The following is a 9,439-nucleotide window of genomic DNA, read 5'->3' on the forward strand; positions in this document are numbered from 1 at the left end:
CGAATGGGCTACAACAGCCGAGGGCCACATCGCGTACCTTTGTTATAATTGAAGAAGAAGAGAGCACGCCTCCTGTAGGCACAGCAACACCAGCACTGGACTATCGAGGATTGGAAAACAATTGCTTGTCTGATGAGTCGAAGCTCCTGGTGCATCACGTTGATGAAAGGCTCAGAATATGGCAAAAACAACATGAATCCATGGACCCCTCATGTCTGACGACTACTATGTAAGATAGTGTGGGCAGTGTTATGGTGTGGGGAATGTTTTCTGAGCACACGTTGGGTCCATTGATACCTATAGATTCATGTCTGAATGCCACATTGTACCTAAACATCGTTGCTGACCAAGTGCATCCATTCATGTTGACAGTTTATCCTCAGTAAGATGGTTACTTCCAGCAGGATAATGCGCTGGTGCACAAAGTCCGAATCACTATGGAATAGTTCCAGGAACATGACAATGACTTTTCTTGCTGTAGTGTCCCGCTCAGTCCGCGGATCTCAATCCTATTGAACATCTTTGGGATGAGCCAGAAAGGGCTGTTCGCTGCAGGCGAACAGCCCTTTCTAGCTCATCCATCGAATCTCAAGGAACTGCGTGGCACACTCATGTTTGCATGGTACTCCATTCCTGCACAACGTTTTCAGCATCTTGTTCAATCCATGCCTAGACGAATTCAGGCTGTTTTGAAGGCTCAACACGCAACTAGGTAGGTGTACCTAATAAAGTGGCAGCACAGTGTATATTATCACTTGTTGTTGATGGATCAAGTCGCGATTACAGTTTCGTGAGGATTCAGCACCAGTCCACTTTCATTTGCAGATCAAATCACCAATCGTCGATCAAGGATCCTCAGCGAAATTGAAATGTCACATATAGACCGACTGGTGTCCGGATATTATATGTAGATTTTAAACCACTTTATTCTCATTGAGTTGCTTAACAACACGGCCCTTTACTACACAAATCATTAGCCTGGAACAAAGAATAAACAGAAAGTAATTCTATTTTTATTGACAACATGTATACAAGATGTGTTGGTGGTGTTCTTATATAATACAATATGTTTGAATGGTTTGAAATAAAACCAATGTATGCTTACAAAATGCAAGTGATGTAGGATTTCTTAATGTTCAAAGTATCTTCAAAGTATCCATCACCCCCACACTTTGAGGGCACGTGATGAAAGTAGGGCATGCCGGTATTTCAAAGCTCCCATATCAATAATTATATCTGTAAAATCCTCACACTTCTGCTTATGGTAATGATGCACCATGGCCACCTCTGGAGGAATTTGATGGACAGTAACCATACTGCTCTTTCCTTGAATGAGATGATTGCTAGTTAAGATAATGGAAACATCTTTCCCTAGTGAACTGCTACTGACCAAATGATCGGACATTCTTAATTTTCTGTTTAACTGAGTCTGAGTGAGAAGAGGAATCGAAATGTCCGATTTTCTGGATACAGGATCTAGGCAGAAAGCACTGTGTGAGATGACAAAACTTAACCTTTCACCTTCTTTAGCCTCTTCTTGAAGACTTTCAATCATCTCCTGGAGATTATTATGTTTATGGAGGACTACATATTCGTACAAGTCAGCTGTGATGGCATATTTGGTGGTAGAAGAGTATCTATAAATGCAGTCTTGAACAGCGGCCATTGATAGTGCGTGGGGAATTTCTTTTGGTAAATTCCAGGGTAGCACCTCGATGGAATAACCAGATCGAATCAGTTCTTTGAATAAAGTTTTCACCTGCGAAGAAGAGTTGACGTTGTAAAAGGTAAAACGTTTTACCCCAATCGCTTCGTAGAACGCTACGAACTCAGCAATTGCTAATGTGTCATTGAAGGATCCAGAGAGAGGTTTAGCACACACCCCAATATCAACGAGAGATGAATGGGGGCTCTTGTGTAATCTCTCTACCCGAATCCATTTGGGTTTTAAGGAAGGATTTTTAAAAGAAAGGGAAACCCGGGAAGGAGCAACAGGGGAATCAAAATGACAGAAAAAATAGGCTGCCTCGTGTGAAGATTCATCCTGCCATGGATGTATGTTGAACACTGCATTTACAGAAACAACCCTCCTTGTTTCTTCAAAGACCATTGTACACCCAAGTTCATGCGGACTTTCCACTAGTGGACGAACCATCGAGACAATAACAACTGCACTGTGATTGCTGTTATGGCCAATTCCTTCTAACCAAAAAGCCGAATACACTTGAACACTTTCCGATATGCTAACCCATTGGTGACTTGTAATTTTATTGTTCTCTGGTTCATCTGCGGGGATCCATTTATAGAGAATCCATATAACCATCCCTCCCATCACAACTATAGCGAATGCCATATACCTCGTGCTTGCTTTCATGGTTCTTTATTTCGTTTATTCTGAAAAAGAAAAGAAATATAATTCTCATTGAGTTACAAGGAGTCAAATGGACATCAGTCTGATCCATTAATGTTCAGAAACATATCGATGGTAAATACAGTGGTGTAATAATGAAATGATGCATCAATAAAATAATAATGATACAATTAAAATTAAAATTTATTTAAATATACTATCCCTTCAAAAGTATTTGGGCACAAGGTTAAACTAAATGGAATTTTATTAAAGAATTAAATAACTTTTGTACCCGCTTTGGTTTGAATGGTAGGATTCAATCTTCAGAAAAGACTGCTGATCAATTCACACGACTGTAGCCATATTTTTGGTTGCATCCTATCAGTAAAAATTAAATTTTTTCTTTGCAGCTCTGAATGAAGCGAAGAGTTACAGGGTGTGTTTGTTTTAATTGCAGTCTTCAGGATTTCCCTATATGGCAAAGTGAAGAGTCACAACGGATAAAGAGGAATACAGATCAGTGATTTGGTTCCTCTTTCTGCAAGGAACAACATCCAAAACACTCTACGAAGTGGTCCCTGTTTATGGAGAAGACTGCCCAGGTTACTGTGTTGTTATTGCACATTGGTATAAACACTTCAAATGTGGAAGAATCTCAGTGCATGATGAAGAAATCCCAGCAATTGCTGTAACAGATGAGTGTTACAAAAATTGCAACACTCTTCTGCATTAATTCTGGAAGAGTGTCGTATTAGCATCAAATAACTAGCTGCAGACCTCCAAATTAGTCTAGGATCTGTGGAGAACATCGTCCACCAACAGTTGCATTTGAGGAAAGTGTCTGTTTGATGAGTTCCCAGTCTCCTGACCCCCTACCAGAAAAAGGAAAGGACACAATTTGCTCGTGAAATGTTAGCGATGTGCCGGGAAAAGCAAGAGGAGTTTTTTAATGGCTAGTCACCATGGATTCATCACTATGATCCCGAAATTAATGTCAAAATAATGGAAGCATGCAGAATCACCACCTCCCAAAAAGACAAAGGTGCAACCAAGTGCTGGCCAGGTGATGCTCTCAGTGTTTTATGGGTTCAGCATGGTACCTCCGAACGTTGGTTTGAAATACCATCTTATCCTACTTATTAACCGACTTTGCACCTTCAGATTTCTTCCTCTTTCCTGCCCTGAAGTCCTATCTTCGTGGAAAACCCATTGCCGAGTTTCCGTGGGGAAAATCTTTCCGTGCCTGACACCGAATAAAAGCCCATAAAAACCCTTTTCCGACCCATCTTTACCAAATGATTCGTACATCTTTTGGACCTTATTGAGAAACCTTATTGAAAAGTTCGTCCATCTGCATGTAATAACTTGACTCCCCATTAGATGGATTTTCACGAAATTTTTTTATATTTGGGTTTTTTAGAACGATTTGTCGAGCCCGCTAAAATTTCATTAAAATCTTCCCTTAAAATAGAAATACAAGTAGAAATTAAACTTTAAATACCTAGATCAATAATGAATATTACAAAATGTAAGGGGCCAGCACTGAACCCTATGGAATTCCATTCATAACATTAATCTATGAAGAACATTTAACAACCATTTTCTGTCTCTTAGCCATTAATGACCACTGTCTCTCTCCTACCACTTAATCTACCCTTTATTCATAAGTGCCCACTCCCCATTACCACATCTGCATCCAATTCCTTGCATCAACAACGGGATTCGAATTCAATTCTTTTCCACCCGGTGTTGGGAGGACGGCGTCGTACCAACTGTGCTACCCACGAGGGCCCAAAAGTTGCAGTACAAAAAGGAATGCAACTTTTGGGCCCTCGTGGATTGCCGATGCTCCTAAAACCCAACAACAACGATATAACAGCTTGATGAAAAATGAATGCAGTGTCCATCGAAGGGCACACCCTATTAAGGCTATATACCTCGTAGCCTTAGTTGCATTTGCGTCTAAAACATACCAACCCCATCCTTCCCCTTCAAAAAAATCCAGAAATAACCTGCTAGTAGATGAATGACCAATTCAGAAGTTCCAGTAAATCTCTGGGAGAGAATTCCCAATAATAAATCGATTTGCTGAACCACGCTCTCTGTTCATTTGGTCTGGACCACCCTCCTATTCCATTTTTGTTTTCTAAATGCTTATAAGGCCCGGAATTTTTAATCATAGCTTATTGTCTTCATCATATCCGTCCGGTTGTCCGTCCGCATGTAACAACTAGACTCCAAATGAACAGATTTTTATATTTGGTCCTTTTAAAAAGGTTTTTTTGGGCACTGTACAGCCACTCAGGTTTCTCAAACTTCCGATAGAGGACAGGAGACTGTCCAAGAATACGCTCACATAGCTGCAGGTTCTGACCTAATCTACTGTTCAGAGTTTAAAAATTTCAGGTCAGAAAACAAGCTAATTTTATAATAAATATTGTCAAGGTGCGTGCTGTACTCTGAAAACCAGCTGATTACTTTTCGTAATCATCTGGTTTTGAAACAGATAATAAAAATGAAAATGTAAAATTTCTCACTTACCTCTTTCTGACTATCATTAAAATTGTGTAAGAAAGCTGAATTTAGAACCTCACCTTTTCTGACTTCAAGTATACGTTGTCGATTATACTACTTGATTTCCGTTTATGCAGACCAACGTTGTAGTTGGGAGACAGATAACACACTCTATTCGCTACAAATCAAAACACGTTGTCAACCAAATGTGAAATCCTCCTTCCTTCCTCTTGTATAATAAGCAGGTGGCCAGCAATATGTCAGTGATTTGGAGCCTTTTCCTTGCGCAGTTGGCTGGAAATTGTACAAAATGTGTCAGTTTTTCCCTCTTTTCTTCTCTTCGAAACTCAAATATATTTCTTTTAAAAGACTGATAAATGTTAGAGCAAAGATAGATTTGTTTCATAAATTTAGGAAAAGGAACATTCATTCGTCAACAGAGATTGGGATGTCTTATGCTGTTGTTGTACACTTCAAGGACATAATTCATGGAACACCTAGTTCCTAGGCAACGCGATGCTATCACCCCTCTCGCTAGTGGATGAATCCACCGCTTGGAAGGTATATAGGTTCACTGCATTCACATAGACGGTAATTTAATGTAAGTATGGATAAACATCGTGAGTTAACCGACTTTGAAAGAGGGATGATAGTGGGCGTTCAACGCATGGGTCACTATATCGTGGATGTGGTACAGAAATTGCACTATTCCTGTTCGCAGTATCAAGGGGGTATCGGGAATACACTATTTCCGGAATAACATCTCATCGTGGACAGCGCTGTGGGTGGAGAAAGGTGGTGGATGAACGCGGCCGTCGACGTCTGTTTCGCATTTTTCAGCCAACTGGAGAGCGACAGTGGCACAAATCATCTTCGATTTAAACGAGGCTGGTACCAGAAACGTCTCCACCAAGATCATCAAGCGATCATTAGCCGCTATAGGTTATGGGAACCGCCGACCCACCAGAGTTCCATTGCTAACGTCTACGCCTCAACTGGGCGAAAGATTGGATGATTGGAGCCAAGTATCCTGGTCCGATGAGTCCCGTTTCCAACTATTTGTGCAAGGAACTGTTTAGGCAGATGGACGGTCGGTAATCGTCTGGAGTGTTCAACTGGCACACGTTAGGACCTCTGGTACGTTTAGATGGATCTCTGAACGATCTAGGTTACGTGTCCATTCTTGCAGACCATGTGCATCCCTTCATGGTCATCGTGCACCCACAGGGCAATGGCAGGACAATGGCAGGACAATGCGCCTCCCCACAGACCCATGGTGACTAGAACATGGTTCGAAGAGCATTCTGCAGATTTTCCCACCATGGAATGGCCTCTCCGGTCACTGCACATGAACCCTGTGAAGCATCTTTGGGACGCTCCACAGGGTTCATGTTCGAGCTTTGGATCCTCTACCCAGGAATGCTACGGAATTATGGTGGACAGCGGTACAGGAAACATGGATGGAAATACCTGTGGAACGCTTTCGTGAACTAGTGGACTCAATTACTCCGTGTGACTGCCTTTATCCGGGCGAAAGGTAGGCATACCTGTTACTAGGTAGGTATCCCATGATTTCTGTCCACTCAGTGTAGTTGGGTTTTAGGAGCATCAGCGACTAAGGTCATATTGCTCCGCGTATATTGTCTGTAACTTGTTGCGTTTTCTGGTCGATTTTCTACTTGTTTCCGGGAGAAAAAATCATTCTACCATCGCCTGAGACCGAATAACTCAGCCACTTTGTGAAAAAGGCCCATAAAAATTCCTCACCAATCGACGGGACTCGAACTCAGGTCTTATCCACACGGTGTCAGGAGGACTGCAATCCTACCAACTGTGCTACCCACGAGGGCATGTCTTTATTCTTCGAAATATATGAATTCTTATATTGGGTAACTATTTGTTTAAATAATTTCAAACATCAGGCAGACAGGTTTCCAGTTTACTACAGATCCATTTCTGGTATAGAAGGAAAACATCAGGGACGTCAGCCCTTTATTGGCTGTTAGCCAAAACGTATAGAGTGGTGACGGTCAGGGGGCCGTCGAAGAACACGGTGATCACTCTAAATTAATCCACGAAAATGTGAATAACTTCGAGTAAAACAGCGCTAGAGACACGAAATTTAAAGTAACATTTTTTTATTCCCTGATCAAAGTTTATATTTAAAGTTTAATTTTATTTTTTAAATTTCTTCTAAAGATTAAGCCCCTGCAAGCTAAGTAACACGAGATACTCGTGCACTTTGGCAGGGATTCCAATTTCCCCGAATACATTGGTACATTAGTCGCAGTTTAAGTCTATTATTATATTGTCAACAAGTCTATTCCCTTCCCTTAATCTGGACATTTGCTGTTCTTAAAATTATTGAAGAGCTAGACAAACCATTGAATGATCAAATCTTACTCTTCAATTGCACTGCTCTAACATCTTGGCAAGATCTTAGTGAGACTTATTGCTATCGGAATAATTAACCACTTAGAATAAAATTTAATGTTCGAATTGCAATTAGGATTCTTAGTCGCCCCTCTTGTACCAGCTAGTGTCGAGGCTTCACAGACAGATCGCCATCTTTTCCTGTCATGAGCAACGGTTCTGACCTATCTCCAGGCCACTCCCCTCTTGGCCAGGCTATTATGGATGTAATCATCCCATTTCAATCGTGGCCTACTCCTTGGTTGCACTACAAAGTGTTTGGCTTCCCAAGCCAAACCTGGAAACCGGTTGTCGGCTATTCTGAAAACATGGCCACACCATTGAAGTTGAGCTTCTTGGGTCAGCATTTGAAGTGGAATTAAGTTTACTACAGTCCATATAGTTTGATTGTGGACTCTCTCTCTTCTTGTCTTCTGTTCCACTCTACGAAGGCACCTCATCTCGGCAGCCTGCAGTTGGCTCCATTGCTTGGAGGAGAGGATCCATGACTCTGAGTTGTATGTCAAGGTTGGTACATAGGTGGATTTTCACACAGTTAACTTGGCCTTCTTTCTTGCTGATAAGTCTTCGGTTTATGGCATGGTACAGGCGTCCTGCGGCTGCAATCCTTGCATTTAGCTCTTCATATATTCGGCCATCCTTTGTGATAATAGATCCCAAATACTTGAATTTCCTAACCTGCTCAATGTTTCTCCCATCTAAGGTCAGATGGTGTACAGATTTTCGGTTAATTACCACAGACTTGGTCTTGCCAGAGCTAATGACTATTCCTCTCTTTTCACCATTCAAATAGGTGGTAGTTAACTTGACATTGCACCGGCATCATTAGCCTGCATTGTTGACACTTAGCAGGATGGGTCCATGGATTCACAATGTTTTCTCAATGTCTGGCCCTCCAATAATCATGACGCAACAGGAACTGGGATTCGTAACACAGCGCAATGTTTTTGCAATCTTCCACTGTCCAACGTTGGTGATTCTTGGACATCAACGAATTGTGCGTTCTGGAATGCCACTTTGGATTGGATTAGATTAATATTCTAATCAATCGCGTGCTGTCCCTCTCCCAAATATAGAAATACGGGGGGTCTTTAATGGGGGGTCCTCTGTACACTAACTATTAAACCGGAATGAAGAAGAACTACAAATAGAGTTTTTAAATTTTTTTTTTTTTTTTATTGACAACACGTATACAGAACAATGTTGATATTTTCCTTGTAGAATACGGTGTGTTTCATTGGTGTGATGTAAAGTCAATTTTTATGAACAAATATCTTTAAAAAATAATTTAAACAACAACATTGTCAATAAGTAATGTACAATTATAATTTGTTAATGTTCAATGTATCTTCAAAGTATCCATTACCCCCACACTTTGAGGGCAAGTGATGAAAGAAGGGCATGTCGATATTTCAAAGCTCCCTTATCAGTAATTATATCTGTAAGGTCTTCACACTTCTGCTTATGGAAATGATGCACCAGCGCCACCTGTGGAGGAATTTGATAGACGGTGTCCATGCTGCTTTTCCCTTGAATGAGATGATTTCTTATTAAGATAATGGAAACGTCTTTCCCAAGTGAATTGGTATTGACGAAGTGATGGGATCCTTCTTTTCTGTTTATATGGGTCTGAGTGAGAAGAGGAATTGAAATGGCTGGTTTTCTGGATACAGGATCTAAGCAGAAAGAACAGTGGGAGATGACGAAATTTAACCTTTGACCATCTCGAAGACTTCCAATCATCTCCTGGAGATTGTCATGTTGATGAAGGACTACGTATTCGTACAAGTCAACTGTGATGGCATATTTGGTGGCAGAAGCGTGTCTATAAATGCAGTCTTGAACAGAGGCCATCGATAGAGTGTGGGGAACTCCTTCTGGTAAATTCCAGGGTAGCACCTCGATGGAATAACCAGACCGAACTAGTTCTTTGAATAAAGTTTTCACCTGCGAAGAAGTGTTGACATCGTAGAAGATGAAACGTTTTACTCCAATCGCTTCGTAGAACGCTACGAACTCAGCAATTGCTAATGTGTCGTTGAAGGGTCCAGACAGAGGTTTTGCACAAACTCCAATATCACTGGACGGCCAATGGGGGCCCTTCTTTGACCTCTCTACCCGAATCCATTTGGTTTTTAAGGA

The 9,439-nt window shown here is 41.2% G+C and overlaps 1 protein-coding gene across 2 annotated transcripts; it reads right to left on the reverse strand.

The window, feature by feature from the left end:
- Nucleotides 1-1,158: 1,158 nt before the first annotated feature.
- On the reverse strand, nucleotides 1,159-5,041 carry LOC150076812 (uncharacterized). 2 transcript variants are annotated; one of them, XM_090386396.1, is made up of 2 exons: nucleotides 4,945-5,041; nucleotides 1,159-2,394 (listed from the first exon to the last, which is right to left on the reverse strand). In XM_090386396.1, exon 2 carries the CDS (start codon nucleotides 2,372-2,374, stop codon nucleotides 1,160-1,162), a length of 1,215 nt encoding a protein of 404 aa, XP_090242522.1. In that variant the 5' UTR covers nucleotides 2,375-2,394; nucleotides 4,945-5,041; the 3' UTR covers nucleotide 1,159. The 2 variants fall into 2 exon arrangements, with proteins under 2 accessions (XP_090242522.1, XP_090242523.1); XM_090386397.1 differs by lacking the exon at nucleotides 4,945-5,041 and adding an exon at nucleotides 4,892-4,921.
- Nucleotides 5,042-9,439: the final 4,398 nt, after the last annotated feature.

Source organism: Mastigoproctus giganteus, chromosome 12 (assembly GCF_048544385.1).
Source record: "Mastigoproctus giganteus isolate SK-2022 chromosome 12, ASM4854438v1, whole genome shotgun sequence".
NCBI lineage: Eukaryota > Metazoa > Arthropoda > Arachnida > Uropygi > Thelyphonidae > Mastigoproctus > Mastigoproctus giganteus.

What these genes read in the sequence shown, in the direction of transcription:
- LOC150076812 (XM_090386396.1), bottom strand. Translation starts at nt 2,374, where the DNA reads ATGAAAGCAAGCACGAGGTATATGGCATTCGCTATAGTTGTGATGGGA.